Source organism: Bos mutus, chromosome 17, assembly GCF_027580195.1.
Source record: "Bos mutus isolate GX-2022 chromosome 17, NWIPB_WYAK_1.1, whole genome shotgun sequence".
In the NCBI taxonomy this organism is placed as follows: domain Eukaryota; kingdom Metazoa; phylum Chordata; class Mammalia; order Artiodactyla; family Bovidae; genus Bos; species Bos mutus.
In genome coordinates, this window is record NC_091633.1 from 6,561,964 (window position 1) to 6,579,444 (window position 17,481).

General features: G+C 47.5%; 1 protein-coding gene across 1 annotated transcript in view; it reads right to left on the reverse strand.

Annotated features, from left to right (window-relative positions):
* Positions 1 to 7,652: 7,652 nt before the first annotated feature.
* Positions 7,653 to 17,481, reverse strand: part of SEZ6L (seizure related 6 homolog like) — a 54,976-nt gene continuing 45,147 nt past the window's right edge. Inside the window, 4 exon segments of the mRNA XM_070385566.1 lie at positions 7,653 to 10,864; positions 12,578 to 12,680; positions 12,793 to 12,904; positions 15,773 to 15,805. Coding sequence (XP_070241667.1) covers positions 10,835 to 10,864; positions 12,578 to 12,680; positions 12,793 to 12,904; positions 15,773 to 15,805 — 278 coding nt within the window. The 3' untranslated portion in view covers positions 7,653 to 10,834.

Consider the following 17,481-nt stretch of genomic DNA (forward strand, 5'->3'; position numbering starts at 1 on the left):
GCCTTTGATGTGCAGTGAAACCGTCAGGTGCAAGGAGTTGCAGTTTCGTAAGTCTGGTTTGTTTTTTGAAGTCGCTAACACACCATATCAGGTTCCCTTGCTGTGGGCACCATTTGATGGATATCCTCCAGAACGGGGTTCTAAGCCTGGGGGTAGGAGTGGGCTCCGGTTCTCCTGTGTTTGGGTGTAGCTTTTCTGGTGGGTTTTCTCCCCAAGCAGATGTGGAGTCAAGACCTTTTGGTCCTTCCCTCCTCCTCCCCACCCAGCCCCCAGCCGTGTCCTCAACGTGTCTTTTGTCTTTGGGAAAAACTTTAGCTAAAGAATAAATTTAATCCGAGGAATGAGAAAAATGCAAAAGTAAATTAAAAGCAGTCAGACAAGACAAAACAGCAATTGTTTAGTCATTAAGCACAAAGACCCTCATTTCCTCCTCAAGGGCTATAGATAATATTCTGAGCCATATCCCGTGAGCTGAAACCCACACCTGGCGGAAGAAGTTAACCACATGATGACTGGACTGTAGCCAGGACATAAGCTGCCCCAATTCCAAGACTTGGCCTCAAGGAAATAGGGACAAACCAATCAATCCTAGAAGTGAAGATTAACTGTACTTAAAGCAGTCAAGATGATGCAGGTCAGACCACCGTGTGACCAATTTCGAGAAGGCTGTCAGAGCTGACAGTGCGTTTCTGCATGTAACTGCCTCCCCCAGCCTATAAAAATTCGTGCCCACTGATTGTCAGTGGAGGGCAGTCTGCCTCTGGACAGGCATCCATCCTCCCCACTGGATGCCAGCATGCAAAATAAAGCCAACTTTCCTTTCCACCAACCTGGTCCCTTCAATGGCTTTTGAGCTGTGAGCAGCCGGACCCTGACTTTCAGTTACCAAAAATGACACTAAAAGGGAATGTTTGGGAGGTGATTCCAGGAAGCATCTGAAGGACAATAGGCAAGTAACCTTCAGAGGGGAAGGAAGACTATAGTGTGTTCTGAGCACTGGGCCACCTGATGCAAAGAGCCAACTCATTGTAAAAGACCCTGGTGCTGGGAAAGAGTGAGGGCAAGAGGAGAAAAAGGCAGCAGAGGATGAGATGGTTAGATAACATCACTGACTCAAGGGACATGAGTTTGAGCAAACTCCAGAAGATAGTGAAGGACAGAGAAGCCTGGCGTGCTGCAGTTCATGGGGTCACAATGAGTCAGATGCAACTTAGCCATTGAACAACAACTGAGCACTGGGAACTCTGGGGACAGCATAGAACATACCTCAGTTATTCCTCCCAAGGGAAGTGAGAACTGTGCTATTAATCCCTCAACTCCATCCCTCATTGGCTGAGAGCTGCTCCCAGGTGTATCTTACTGATGCCCTGTAAGCCACATAGAGCGTGTGATTCTTACCTGTGGGTCTTGACGTTCAGTGTATGAGTTATTACTAAATATAAAATACTATAAATTTTCATATATATATATGAAATGTGAATATGTGAATATGACTGCCTGAGTATGTTTGTTTGTGGGGAGAGGCAGGAACACAAGATCTATTTTCTCAACTACTTGACAAAAATAATGTTCCATTTAGTACTATATCTTTTAGTTTCAAGGGACAGAACCCAACTCAAGTTGGCTTCATCCCAAAGAGGTTTGGTTCAGATGATTCCAAAGGCCAGAAGAAGTGGGGCTGACTTTCAGTCCAATTGGATCCCAGAGACTCAACCACCTCACCAGGAATCGTGTCTTTTTCCCACTTCTGGGCCTTGTTTTTCTTGTTCTTCTTTTCATTGCCAGCCAAGCTTATCCCACGTGGAAGAAAGATGGCTGCCAGCAGGTCTGGGCATCCCTCTTGCAGCCTGGCAACTCCCCATGGAGATTGAGCCCACTTTGGGTCATGTGATCACCTCTGAGCTAATCCTGGAATCTCTGATTGGCCAGGCTGTGGTCTGCTCCAAGAGTCAGGCTGTAGGGTGGCTCCACCCAAGCACGTGGACTGAGATCCTCTCTCTCCCAGTGGCTCCCCAAAGTAAAATGGTGGAGCTCTTAGGAAGAGAAGGGAGCCTGTGTTTCCATTACAACCAGCATGTGGGGTGCTTTCCGCATAAAAGGAACTTCCCTTTTGGAAAATGTTGGGATATAGACCAAAATGTACCAGCATTTTCTTAAGAGATAAACAGTTGGTTACCCATGATTTGGGGATAAAATTGGGGTTCTTGCCTCATAATCTGATGAAATCATTTTGATTATATAAACCTCCCAGAGGAACCTCAGTAGAAAATAGTTTAAAGTCAGGAAGGAGGGACTGTGGGGGAGGGAAACTGAGGCAGATTGAATACATCTCCATTGTAGAGAAGAGGTTCAGATGGAAGAGTCTCCTTCCAGGAGGGATCCCGCAGTACCACGGGTTAGAGTCCGACTGATAAGAAAAAAAGACTCTGAAACTGCTGGCAGAGTCTTTCAGATAAATAAGCACAGCGGTTCCCTACTGATTGTCCTTCACATTCTTCTTAGCTTGTGGCACGACATTCTGCTGCAATAAACAACCCTTGTAAAAAATCCTCCACCCCTGGTGCCTTGTATTTCTGTGGGATAAGTGGAATAAATTATGATTTCGCACACCATAGGCTATAACTCAGCTTTAGAAAGAATGAGCTGGAGCTTTGTGTAATGACCTGGCGAGATGCTCAGGATAGATATGTCCTCTCGCTATCAAGGGGGATTTTTAAAAAGCAAGGTGCAGAATTTTTTCTCTTTTTTGAGGAAAATGAAATCTCTCCTTTGTCTTTTTAGGAGCGAAGGGAATGAATGGTGTGGAAGGAAACCCATCGCACAGTGAATATTACTGTTTTAAGGATGTGGGACTAGACTTGAGAAGGTTATTAGCTCACTTGCTAGTCTGGTGGATTGTGTGAATTGTTTTAATCTGCCTGGGCTATTTTTGTACACATATATTTCACATGCAAGCAAAAATGTAAAGACAGAAATAAATATGTGGCATTTATGAATGACCTCAAAGTAACAAACTCTACCCTTTCTGCTGACCCCCGCTTCTGAAACAGTTGAGGAAGGAGGTCCAGGTTGGGGGTTGGGGAAATGAACAGGCATATCTTGCTTTTGCAGAAGAGGGTGGTAGGGTTGGTAGATAAAATATCCAGTTAAATGTGAATTTCACATAAAGGATGAATACATTTTAGTATAAGTATATCCCTAACTGCACGTTCCCACTGGCTCAGCTTGGGTCATGTGACCATCTTGGGACTAATCAAGGAAACTCTGATTGCTCAGAGGGTACTCAGGTGCTCACAGACTCAGAACTTACTTACACTACAGAGTTACATATATTAAAAAATCTGATTTTCAAATTTAACTGGTGTCCTAGAGTTTTATTTTCTAAATTCGGTGACTCGATGTGAAAGGAAGGAAGATGTCCGGTGGGGGGTGGGGGTGGTGAGCAGCGGGCCCCAGTTCTAGAGCGGGAGAGCGCGTTAAAGTTTGGGGAGGGAGAGAGATGAGGACAGGTGCCCAGGAACATGAGACTCTTGGGGACAGAACTGGAGACAGAGGATTTAAAATAAGTTTCCTTGGCAGATATGCCTCCCCCTCAGTTCCCTTGAGGGACCGTCAATAGAATTCGATTCTCACCAGGCTTCCCTGGTGGCTCAGATGGTAAAGAATCCACCTGCAATGAGAAGACCTGGGTTCAATCCCTGGGTTGGGAAGATCCGCTGGAGAAGAAAATGGCTACCCACTCCAGTATTCTTGCCTGGAGAATCCCACGGACAGAAGAGCCTGGCAGGCTAGTCCCTGGCGTCACAAAGAGTCGGACGCGACTGAGTGACTAATATTTGTGAACTTAGAGTGGTTGAGGGTGAATGAGCCCTGGGTCCAAGGTGAGCCCATTTTTTAACCATAGCACCTTTGGCCTGTTTCGTGGGCAAGGAGGAAGAACCAGGGACGTTTGTTTCTCTTTCTCTGTCAAGAGTCAAGGGCAGTGCACTCATCCTTCAAATTGAAAACCATTGTATCAGAAACAATGCATCTCATCGGATGACTTTGTCCACAGGGAATGACCCACAGGCAGTGACGCGTGCCTGTCCTTTAGGATTAGGCAGACCTTCAACTAAAGCCAGGCGGAGGTTGCCACCTGGTGGAGGAAAGCTACCCAGACCCTTGCAACCAGTCATACTTTGGTTGATATTCTTTCTTCACAAATACTTAAGAATGCCTGTGTCAGGCAACAATGTTGCCAAAAGTAGTATTAATAGCATTGTCTTAAAATGGGAATTTCTGGGGCTTTCTGGTGGTTGAGTGGTTAAGACTTTACACTCCCAATGCAGGGGGCCACGGGTTTGACCCCTGGTTGGGGAACTAAGACCCCGCCTGCCATAGGGTGTGGCCAAAAAAAAAAAAAAAAAAAAAAGATAAAGGACTTTTATTGTGTGTTTTTTTTTTAAGTTGTACATTAAAAAATAAATAAAATGGGTATTTCTTAGTTGAATGTAAATAAAAACTTAGAAATGTGAGGAAATAAAAAATAGGTCTTTAAAACTTGTAAGCCATGAAATTCATATTAAAGCTACTTTTTCTGTCCTGTGCCATCTTTTAGGTCAGAAGGTTAGTAAATCTTGGACAGACTCATAACAAGGACAGAGAAAGATGGGGAGAAGAGGGAAGACATCGGAGGGAGGTGAGAGACTTGGAATGGGAGGTTGGTGGGGGCACAGGAGCTGAAACATTGATAGAACTTTCCAGAAAGTGGCATTCATACCTTATCTTTGCTTTTAGGTTCTGCTTGGGTGAAATATTTTCTCTGTTTATACAGTTTCTGAACATACAGAACCATCACCTGTGTTCACGGAGCTGGTTTCCAGCATTATTATTCTTGGGACAGGTAGGTGGATGTTGGCGCCATCAGAGGCCCAGAGTTTTCTATCCACTTAGTATCTGTCCATGCTTAGTGTCTTGCCTTTGTCCTCATGCTGGAGTCTTTCATTGCATGATGGACACTCAAGTCCTGAAGCATCATGACTAGGTTCAGAAAGGAGGAAACAGGGAGCAGGGATGTTGGTGCTGTATCAGCTGAGTCTGTCCCCTCTTCCCAGGAAGGCAAAGACTTTCGTAGACAACCCTCCCTCCCCACACACACACACACACACACACACACACACACAGCCAACTTCAGCTAATGCGCATTGACCAGAAGGAGTTAGAAGATCAACCCTAACACCAAAGGAGGCTGGGGAAATGGGTAACAGGATTGTCATAATTGAAACCAACCGTGACCTGTTGTTGGAAGATGGGCTCATGGCTGCTGTTGTTGCTGAGCAAAACTGCAGTTCTGTTAGCAGAGAGCAGAGAAACAGACATTGGATAGGGTGACTTTCAGTGTCTGCCCCAACATTCTATCACTTTTTCCTCCCACACACAGGGATGTAGAAGCCCCATACCAGGGAGCTTCACAATGATGTAGAAAGACATCTCCTTCCTATTGGGGTCCCTCACCCCAATATGCTGCTTATCATTGATTGAGTCAAGATTCAGACTCAGAGCTCTAGCTCCTAACCACTGCTGAGTCCAGCCAAACACCTCCTGGGACAAAGCCAAGAGAGGCTGACACTGCATTCAGGGGGTCCATGGGATAAAAGCCTGCTTGGGTTCTGGGTGCTCCAGGAGGGAGCGGCACTGCTCAGGCTGGCCTGCAGGCATTCCTACCCTGGACATGGACCAGGAGCCGGACCTCCTGCGTTCCTTCCCTCATGGACAAGCTGTGTGGACTTGGGCGAGTGCCTTGGCCTCTCTGAGCCTCAGGCGCCACATCTGTAATGACAATAATTTTACTAAGAGTAGAGCCCAAATGAGAGATTAAAGGGCATCAAATAACTAGCAAACCCAAAAGAGAGAGGGCTTCCCTGGTGGTTCAGTAGTAAAGAATCTGCCTATCAATGCAGGAGATGCAGGTTCGATTCCTGGGTGGGGAAGATCCCCTGCAGAAGGAAGTGGCAACCCACTCCAGTGTTCTTGCCCGTCAAATCCCATGGACAGAGGAGGCTATCGGGCTACGGCCCATGGGATCACTAAAGAGTCGGACAGGACTGAGCGACTGAACAACAACAAATTTAAAATGTAGGAAAAAACGAAACGGCACGCAGTCAACAAATGCTAGTGACTAGGACTATAATGGTTATTGTTGCTGTACTATCCTGGGAGGGGTCTCACTGGTCACTGCCTTAGGGTTATCTTGCTTCTGGCCCAAGGCAGCCCGTACTGCTCAGTTTGAAGCGCATTTACTGGTGCGGGTGGGTTCCAGTCTCAGGGAGAGTTCTTGTCTCTCCACTACTGTTCTAAACCTGCAGGCAGTCGGGCCTGGGAAACAGACTCTCGGTTTCCGAAAGTATCCTAGGCACACTACCTTGTCTTCTTTATCTAGTCTGTCCTTCCTCCTCGTCTCCGTTCCAGGACTGATTGAGTGACAGGCCTATGGGTGAGTCAGCCCCACCCTGGTCCCGCCAGCGGCCCCGCCCCCTAGGAAGGTTCTCCCAGGAGGACCTTTCAGAAGCCCCGCCCCTTCGTTTCATCGCGGAAGATGATTGGACAGCTGCGAGGAAGGAGCACGCCCCCACCACCACAGGGATGCTACCGCACGTGCCTCCCCAGCCCTTTCTCCATTTGTTGTGAGTTGTCCCTGAGATCTAGAGCGACCTTGGAGACCCTGTTCCCCTAATCCTTGAGAATTACTTAAGCTTTGGATTCGATTCCCCACGTGGCCGCCGGAGAGAACATTAAACAGAGTCCAGTCCTGTCTCCCTGCTTGGGGTCTGTCCCCTTGCACCCTCTCCGCCCCTCTCCCACCAAGCAACCCCCTCGCTCCACCTTCCAGCCACACTGGCCTTGTCCTTCAAAGAGGACAAACTCCCATCGGCCTCCCTCTGCCCCGAGGATTCCCCAGCAGCCCGGTATGGCTCTATTCCTCTAAAATCACCTCCTTGATCGCTCACCCCCAATCCCCCTCCGCACCTGGCTCCTCCCGGCACTTGTCATTCTTGGCACGAATCGTGGCTTGCAGTCATCTATCAGGATTTCTCTACTTTCTTCTGGGTACCACCTGGAGCATCGCTTCGTCAAATGGAGACATGCTAGTGATGGTTAATTGTATGTGTCAACTTTACTGGGCTAAGGGGTGCTCAGCTAAGGCTAAGGGGTGAGTCTGTAAGGGTGTCTCCCCTAAAGATTAGCGTTTGAATTGGGAAACTGAGTTACAAAGATCACCCCCACCTAGGCAGGTGGGCATCTTCCAATCCACAGAGAATAAAAGGTGGAGGATGGAGAATTTGCTGGGCTTGAGGTAGAACATCTCTGTTCTCCTGCTCTTGGACATGGATGCTACTGGTATGTCCTGGATGGTGGTGTGTCTGATGACGGCAGTGGACACACTGTTCTGCACTTTCCCAGAACCATTCCCGAGCTGGCAGTCCTGCCTTGGCATCAAAGTGTCAGTATGTGTCACCCCAGTCAAATCCCCAGAAGCAGGAAACAGTTCCCTCGGTGCCATCCTGGAGTGTTTATAACAAAACCCCCATAGCTTTGACTCTTTTTCGTTTGTTTTATTAGCATCAATATATACAAAGTGGAAAATGACTTCATTATTTTAGCTTAGAAATTTTGTTTTGCATTTAATTTGGGCAAAAAAATGGAAATGAAAACTCCCCAGGAGAAAGCCTACCTACCTTTGGGGGCTCTAAACAACTCAATAAAACCTGACCTCAAATGACCCAGTGACCTCAAAAAGCATAGGAAAGTCAGACCCTTTGGGTCGACCCTAAAGAAAAAGTCATTTTTACCAAGGCTCACACTCAGCCTCAATCTACCCATGTGTTTGCCAAGTCCCGTCCACGTATACAACCATTTGGGTCACGCAGCCACTTTGTTTCTTGCTGGGCTGTTTGGCAGTTTCCAAAGCCATCAGCCTGAGGTTCTGCAGGCTCTCCAAGGAGCTGGCTTCAAAAGATCATTTTTTAAAGCATGTCTGTGGAACTAAGTAAGGATGGCCATCAAGTAGCGACCGGAATACTTATGTTGGCTAAATAATTCTACCCTCTACCCCTGAAAAAAGCAGAAGGATGAGTTCCAAGCTGAAGAGGATTGAGTGTGTGCCTTTTAAAGCACAAGGTGGTAGCTGGCAGATACAGCTTATACGAATTAGCATGTAATACACACCATCACATGCATTCTTTGAAGCTCGAAATCTCTGTAAACGTATTTCCCCGATGTTTTACAAAGGGTAGCTTGTAGGACGGTTCAGTCCGTTCTCGAGTTTCTCAGGATTGTAGCCTATTCAAAAATATTTAATCCCAGCAGATTTTAACATTGATCTTAGAAAAACAGACATGACAGGAGCTGAAGTGAGATGCCTGGTAAATTTTTGGCATGATTATCATGATTTGTTTCACCTTTACATATTACAAAGACACATTCAGATATTTGAGAAAGAAAAATAGACACCAACCTGTCCTTCAATCACACTATACCTTGTCAAGCTTGCATGATCCAACTTTTGGCTTAAACAAACTTTTAAAACATGGTTACAGGAGCTGTACTACTAAGACAGAACTGATACATTGGAATCCTTAAAAAAAAAAAAAGAAAGAAAACAAAACTCCACCTCTCTACTCTTTCCAACAGCCAGTAAGAAAGCCTAGGCCATAGCTTGGCCAGTTTTAGGGAACGGGGTTAGAATGAAGATTTTATTTTTTGTCAGTCTGTACGAAAGGCAAACGTTTAGTGTTCACGTAACCATAGTCTGTTCTAATATTAAATGTCATTAATAGACTTCTTCATTCTGGATGACCCAGGGTTAGGGCTAAATCAGCCACAAATAGATATCAAAGCAACGACTGGATTCTGCCTTTTTTTTTTAAAAGGGTTTGCATTATTTGCATTGCTGCTGTTTCTCCAGACATGACATTGCTCACTAACGGTCTGGAACATTTCTCCTCTGGTTCTTTCATAGAATGGGGTGGACTCTGGGCGGATGGAAGGCAGCGTTTTATGGCCTCTTGCTGTGCATCATGAGTGCATGCTGGAAGGAGCAAGTGTGCAGGATCCTTTTCTGGCAGAAGGAAAATATAGTGGGCCTCAGACCCCCCGAGACTGAGGACCACGGTCCTGCTGGGAGGAGGGTGTATGTGTCTGTGTGTCTGCAAAGCCAACTGCTCTATTCTGTTCCAGAGGCTTTCTAAGCAAGCGTCCAAGACGTGGACTCCAGGCCATTGCCCCAAAGGCAGGGCAGCCTGAAAAGCCTTTCAATGTTTGAAAACCGGCTGATTTAAAACAATTCTAGAGAGCATGAGAAGGTGCCAGAGAGGACCCCCAAACCACCAGGCTGGTGCACCTCTCTGAGCCATCAGCCATCACTTGGGAGATGAACTAGCCTCACATGGGCTATTACTTCCGAGCATCCTTACCCCTTGCCTTCTCTTTACACCTATATTTAGAAAAAAAAATCTTCCAGATAATCACATGCTCACCAGTCCTATTGGGGTGGGGCAAAGGACCCTGATAAAATACCAGGATGCTCACAGGATTAATGAGCTGCTGAGAAGCCCTTCCCGGCCTGAAACTTCTCCTTCCCTCCTCATTGGAGTGCAAATAGTATGATGGGATGCCATGGAGGTTTTAAATCCCCTTTCCTATTTCTAAGCACCTCCATGGTCAAGCATTCACACCACCATTCAACATCTGGCTAGAGCTTCAGAGAACAGAAAAGCAGTTTCTTCCTATGGGACCCTCCCTCCAAAATACTTAAATGTAAGGGTCTTCTGAAGGTGCCACCTTGCTTGAATCTCCACTATGTTAAGGGCTCTGGTGTTCCAGCATCCCGGGAGGGCATCAGAGCTCATCTCTGGATTCCTCCTATGCAACCCTATACCCTTTTAACTATACAGGCAACATTCCTCATGCCTCCAAAGCATGCAGATCAATCATCACAGCTTGAGGGTGGCCTTGCTGAACACAGTGATCGATTCTGGCCCTGGGGGCATAAATTACCTGCTCCTTCATCATTGGAAGGGTGTCACGGGAAAGAACATTTTATCCACTCCATTCCCTTACCCAGCGATCCCCCTCATCCAGTTCTTCACTGGAATTCAAATCGCTCATCTTCTCTGAAAACTTTCCTTTGTCATCTGTCACCTTTATAGAAAGAAAACATTTTCTTAGTTTGCCAGCAGCCAGGGAGGCTGGGGTGGTGAAAGAGAATGTTCATGTCACAACTTTGCTGCCCTCAGAGGGGCCAGGGGGGAAGAAGCTGGGGCGAATCCTTTGAGAAGCCCGGGAAATCGGAAGGATGGATGCAGACTGATTTTGGAGCAGAGCTGTTTAAGTCTCCGTGCCAAATTCCAACCCCAGTTAATTCAACAAGAAATACCCCTTTCCAACCTAACCTTAGATTTGTACGAAAACACCATGGGCATGGATCCTGAAGATGCATGCAATCTGATGCAGCCGTAGTTGCTTATGGGAGAGACAGCCTGTTGCGTTCTGTTTTTTTCCCCTCTTCCCTCAGCTGCTGCGTTTGCCGTTTTACAGGTCCTCCACCCGCCTTCACGACTGAGGCCGTGCCACGAATTTGGCTGCAGCTGCTATACATCCAACCACACACCTAAACTCGATTTTAAATATAATAAATACAGCGAAGAAAACAGTAAGTCTCCAGTAAAGAGTCTAAAGAAAAGCCAGCCGACACTCCGGGGTTTCCATCAAATGCCACATGGTCTCTAGATGGGTCTCTCAAGGAGGTTGTAGCTGCGTTCGTATTTGTACGTTCCCGTCCCACGTGGAGCTCTCTCTAGATGGAAACTTCGTACTCTCTGGTTTCCTGTGAGAAAGCGGAGCACAGATCTGGTGACCCCTTGTGTGGCAGAGGGACTCCTGGCATGGTTCTGGATCTCCACTCCTCCCTGTACCCAGCACTGGACAGAGGACTTTGCAGTGCTCTTGGCTCTGGCCTTGACCTGCTTTTGCCAGTGGGTTATGGTAAAGTGGGGCTTAAAGAGTGCATGTGTGTTTCTGCCTGTGTCTGCCCTTCTGCCATCAACATAAGTGGAACATGCCTTGATGGCCTCTGGCACGATCAAGATGCTGATGAGAAGATGAGAGTTCTGGACAGCAGAGTTGGGTCACTGGCCAACAAGCCAGTCCCAGATGTGTACGTGAGGGCTGCTGAACCAGGACTACTGCCCAGCTGAAACTAGCCAAAAACATTGTCCCATGGATCGATGAGCAAATTAACTCTTTTTGGTTTGAGCGACTGACTTTAGGGGCTGTTTGTTACTCAGCATTATCATAGTTCTAGGTGACTGATACACAAAAGTCTAATACACATAATGATACACATGAGTCTTAATAAGGTCTACTTTCCAAAGTACTATTTTTCGTCAGCTTGACCTTCTTTGAGGATTCAGAAACAAGCTACATATGTGTAAAATAACATATGACTTTGTCTTACCAGTGGCAAATCTAAAATGACCACAACATGTAGGCAGCAATCATTTCCATTTCTCCAATATTCACTGAGTGTGTGTGATACACTCCAGGCTCCCAGGGCAGAGAAGGGAGATACAGGAAGTCAGAGACTTGGACCTGGAGGGGTTGCTGTCATATGCTTTAATGGAAGTCTGTATTTCCCACTGGGTCAACACAGATAAGCAATTCTGTCTGTGTTTCATGGTAGATGAGACTGTGGTGGGAAGACTCCAAGGTGGTCCTCATGATCCCCATCTGCCTGGCTTTCACATGCTTGTATGATCCCTTCCCCTTAACTGTGGACACAACCTATGACTTGCTTCTAAGCAACAGAGTACAGAAAAGGTGTTAGGATGTCACGTCTGTATTTTATATTTTACAGGACTGTGGCTTCCTCTTACAAGGGGACTCTCTCTCTCTCTGATTTTGAAAAACCAAGCTGCTATGTTGTGAGTCGTTCTACAAGAGGGACACACGGAAAAGAACTGAGGTTGACAGCCTACAAGAAACTGAGCCCCTCGGTCCAACAACCTGCAAGGAACTGGATGCCATCAGCATCCATGTGAGCTTGGATGTGATCCTTCCACAGTCAAGCCTCAGATGAGAACGTAGCCTCGACTGACACCTTAACTGCAGCCTGTGAGTCCTGGAGGAGAGGACCTGCATAAGCTGTTCCTGGACTCCTTACCTACACAATCTATGAAGTAATAAATGGGTGCCTTTTCAGGTTCCTAAATTTGCAGTAATATTGTCACACACCAATCAATAACCAGCGCAGGAGCTCAGAGTAAGTGGGAGTGCGAGAAGGTTAGCAGGGACAAGGAACAAGTCAAGTTTATGCCCCCCAAGTACTGGGAGACAATTGTACACCATCACACAGTGAATTTGAAGGGCTGTGATGCTGCAGAATCACGAGTAGTCTTCTGGGGTCTTGGGGGGATCAGCCACTGGCCATGCCTTTCTGTCAGCGGCATCGTGAGCAAGAGAAAATTAAGCCTCTTGTTTTGATGTCCATGAGTTCAGAGCAAAGAGGGAGATCCCAGGGAGAGAAGGGAGACTGACTCACCCCCGTCTCATAGATGGGGTTGTCGAACTCGGTCTCCACGGTGATCTGGCTGTAGGGGTGGGAATACATCAGAGGCAGGCGGAGGTTGGAGTAGTAACGGCACCTGGAGAGGCGGTCAAGGGGACAGAAGTGACTTCTCCTGCACAAGGAGACCTCAGCTTGCTGGTCGTTGAGGGGGTTGAGAGCCCCCATCCCCACCCAGAGCCCCGCCGTACCTGGTGATGTAAATGTAGGCTCCTCCCAGCAGTAAGGAGATGATGAGGACAGGGATGAAGATAGCCAGAGCCATGTTTCCTCCTTCCAGAGATGTCTCTGCTGCCGCTTCTGCTACTGAACACACAGCCGGTGAGGGTACCCGGCGCCCAGCACGGGGCCCCGCCCTCCCAGCCCTGCACCTACTCCAGGAGCTAATGCCGGAGTGGGTGAAAGCCTTCCTCCTTGGAGAGCTGTCTCCAGAAGGGAGAAGAGGCGGAGACTGGAGGAAACGGGGCTGGTCCTTTGCAACAGAGCCCAGACTCAACCCTGGATGGGGTGGTCATGGACACCATGGAGAATTACACGCTTTTAACTCGGCTCAGTTGGTAAAGAATCCACCTGGAATACAGCAGACCCATGTTCGATTCCTGGGTCAGGAAGATCCCGTGGAGAAGGGATAGGCTACCCACTCCAGTATTCTTGGGCTTCCCTTATGGCTCAGCTGGTAAAGAATCTGCCTGCAATGTGGGAGACCTGGGTTTGGTCCCTGGGTTGGGAAGATCCCCTGGAGAAGGGAAAGGCCATCCACTCCAGTATTCTTGCCTGGAGAGTTCCATGGACTATACAGTCCACGGGGTTGCAGAGTCCGACACGACTCAGCGACTTTCACTTTCAATTCGTTTCTTCTAGGGCGGGGTGAGGTGATTAACAGTTACAATCTGGTTAAAACCGAATCCAAGGGAAGACTTGGAGAAAACTCACAACGTGCTAACTGGAAAGGCAGGTTTGCTCGACTTCAAGAGAAGACAGGGTTGTGTCTAGAATGGCAGGTCCCCTCCAGACCTGCTTAATCAGACTCACCAGCAGAGGGCGCTGGGCAGTCAGGTCAGTGCGCGGTACCCACACGCCCCATGACACCCCAACTGTGCCAACTCGGGTTTGATTCTCAGAGGCCGCGGCTGCACACTCCCGGGTAACCCTCTCGGCCTCACCTGGAGCCCCCCACTATCTCCCAGTAATCTGCAGAAATCACAGGAACTATCAGAACTGACGGAGGACGAGATGGCTGGACGGCATCATCGACTCCACCGACAGGAGTTTGAGCAAACTCTGGGAGATAGTGAAGGAAGGGGACCCTGGCGTGCTACAGTCCATGGGGTCGCGAAGAGTTGGACACGACTGAGTGACTGAACAACAACAAAATGATAATTCAGTGTGGAGGTGAAGGGGGGATGGGGGTGTTTTCCCAGCAAAGCCCCGCATCCCTTTTGGACACTTGACCTCCGTTTTTCTCTGCCATTCTCTGTGGCCATGTCTAACAGAGCTCGGCTGCATGCCAATCTATAATCCATTAACTGCCACTGTTTGGGCCTGAAAAATCAATTTTAATACCTATGATAAATGCGTGAGCACAGAACATCACAATGGCATCATGCCCTCTGAACATCATGCCCCCAGGCGTTTGAGACGTTCTCACGGTTCACAGGTTCTTGGAAGACAGCAAAGGAAGGGCCTGAGTTGAGCATAAATGCCCTGTTTTTCCAGCGGACAGGCTAATACAGGCTCTGTTCCTGTACACACTTGAGCCCCAGTTCCATCTGCTCGGATTAAAATGTCATCTGTTGCAAGAGAGTGCAACTCATGACATGTAATTCCTACCGCCCCAGATTCTAAGTGAACTGCGTATAGTCAGAAAGACAAGCGGCTCCAAAAATAATTTAGAAATCATCCAGTTGGTTAAACTTAAAAGATAGTTAATTTGTTTTGGCTGTGCTGGGTCTTCACTGCTGCACAGACTTTTCTCTAGTTGCGGCGAGTGGGTTTCTCATTGCTGTGGCTTCTCCTGCTGTGGAGCACGGGCTTAGGGAGCACCATCTTCAGTAGTCCTGCTGCACAGGCTTGGTTGCTCCGTAGCACGTGGGATCTTCCTGGATCAGGAATTGAACCTGTGTCTCCTGCACTGGCAGGTGGATTCTTTACCACGGAGCCACCAGGGAAGCCCTAAAACTTTTTCTTTTTTTTTAAACAAAATATTATTATTATTTTCTGACTTGAGTGGTTTTGGACCAAACTAGATAAAGGTTATACAGAACAGAACATTTTATGTATGAGAGGGGTTGAAAAGGGAAGACAAAATCCTGTATCACTTTTAACATCTGTTCCCCCATTAATAAGTCTCGCTTGGTAATTTCTAACAAAAGAATAGAAAACAGGGACTTTCCCGGCAGTCCCTTGGTTAAGAATCTGCCTGCCAGTGCAGGGGCCAGGGTTCGATCTTGGGTTTGGGAAGATCTCAGGTGCCGTGGGGCAACAAAGCCCGTGTGCCACGACTGTAAGACTGAGCCTGCACGCCCTAGAGCCTGTGCCCCGCAGCAAGAGAAGCTACCAGGGTGAGAAGCCTGTGCCCGCAACCAGAGAGCAGCCTCCACTCACGGCAACTAAAAAGAGCCCACGTGCAACAACAAAGACTCAGCACAGCCAAAAATCAGAAACATACACACACAAAAACAAGGGGCGGGGGTGAGGTGGGGTGGGGTTGCCCAGGTATAGCTGTATTTGGGGGAAGCAAAAGATGGAGGGAAAACCAGGTCGCAGAGCATCCCCTAGGGAAGAGGTTTCCCTCCTGAAACCAGGAGTCTGCTCAGCATGAAAGGTGAGGCGTTCCTGGATTTAGTTCCTCAAATAGCACCACATGGTTGAAAAGTTTGACAAGAGGAGCGTGTCTTTCTCAGGCATGTGGACCCCCAGATGTTTTCCGCTTGGCATCATGAACAGAACTGGCGTCTGATCTCTTTCGGGTCATGGTTAGGACCATAAATTGCAAATGCAATTTTTTTTTTCTTTACAATATCATTTGTTTTCAAATTAGCTTCAGCAATGTGAAGGCAGAATTTTTGCTTTTTTTTTTTTTTTAAGCATCTGGATAAGGATTTCCAAGGGCCTTCCCTTGCTTTCTGCTCTTAGCTTGGTTAATGAGGTGTTTTTCTTCGTGGGACTCACCTTCTAAGGCGTGTTCAAAGCTGTCTTGATTAACTGAAAGAGAAAAATTGGAGCACTGGTTGGTGTCGGGTGAATTCACTCTGCTTGTATGAAACGAAGGTGCCCCCCGCCTGCCCCCCTGGCGCTCCCCTGCCCCCCGATTAAGTGCATAAGTCCATGCCCTGCTTTGCTGAAGTTAGTGCTGCATTTGTCTGTTTGTTTGAAATCTTGGGCTTCTGGAATTAGTGGGAATGCCTGGCCTCATTCCCTCCCTATGTTCCTTAGAGAAGATGAGACATACGAAAGGAACAGGGCAGAAATCACTGAAGACTCACCACATGTCAGATACCAGGCGTCAAGACCTTTATATATATTTGTGCTTAATCCCATTGGGTGCTTACTATTATCATCTCCATCTAACAGATGAGCAAACAGAGGTTCAGAGAAGGGAAGTGATTTCTCTGACACCACACAGCTTCTAAGCGATGGAGGCAAGATTTGATCCTGCTTGGCTTCCTGCGGCCTCTGCCCTTAACTACATAGTTCTGATCCCTTTAGTGTTTTTCAAACTTTGAAACTTTTCAGTTTTCAAAGGCTGATGGATGGTGAGGGGTGAGGCAGAAATCTCCAGTCCTCAGCCCAGCCAGGGGAGACACTGTTCTCCTGCTTGGAAATATGCATTTATGTGAACCTTTCTAATTTCACTGTTATTTTGTATTGATTTGGAATATAAGGTTTATATGCCATATTTTCATTCATTTATTGCCTTAGACTGGAACTCTCTGGACTTTGTTTATTCACTGTGCAACTTCTTTGGAGGTTGAGGATGCTGGAGGCTGGCATCTTCATGCTTTGGCATCTAAGTCATCATGATAACTGAGCACAAAAATATACCCACACAGGGACTTCCCTGGTGGTCCAGTGGTTAAAACTTCACCTTACAATGTAGGGGTTGCAGGTTCGATCCCTGGCTGGTGAGCTAAGATCCCGCGTGCCCTGTGGCCCAAAGGCGAAAGCGTAAAACAGAAACAAGACTGTAACAAACTCAATAGAGACTTTAAAAATGGTCTACATCAAAAAAAGTCTTTAAAAAATATACCCACACAGGTGGGGTTCAAGGATGGAAACCCCCAGAGTGAAGGGCCTTGATGAAAAGATTGTATGATAAGGTAATGAGAAGCGGTGACCCACCCCAAAGGCTCGGCGAGCCTCACGTCATACCTAATACCAAGGCTTCCTAATTAGAGCTTTGGTCAAAGTGACTCTGACTTCCATCATTACCAAGTGATGATAACAAAACCAGCTGAAAAAATAGTGTACTAACTCATTCACTGACTCCAGCCATCTCTGGAGCCAGGGCTTTAGGAAAATGGAAGGATTAAGGCAGATGTTTTCCACCCAAGACATGAATGGGGCCTTGACTGTGTGTCTGGGGGAGGGGGCACGTAAGCTTCCATGAAACCTTAGAAATGGAAGGAGATGTGGAGCCAAGTGTGATCAGTGGCCTTGTTGGGGGTGGGGGGAACACATGCCAAAAAGCAGCTTCTTGGACTCTTTTCTGGACCTGCCAGTGTGGCATGTTTGGGGGTGCATGTCTGAAACTCCAGGATTCTGAAGCTGCTGACCCAGCCACTGACTCTCCCTTAGAAGCCCTGACCTCAGTTCAGTCCAGTTGAGTCGCTCAGTTGTGTCCCACTCTTCGCGACCCCATGGACCACAGCATGCCAGGC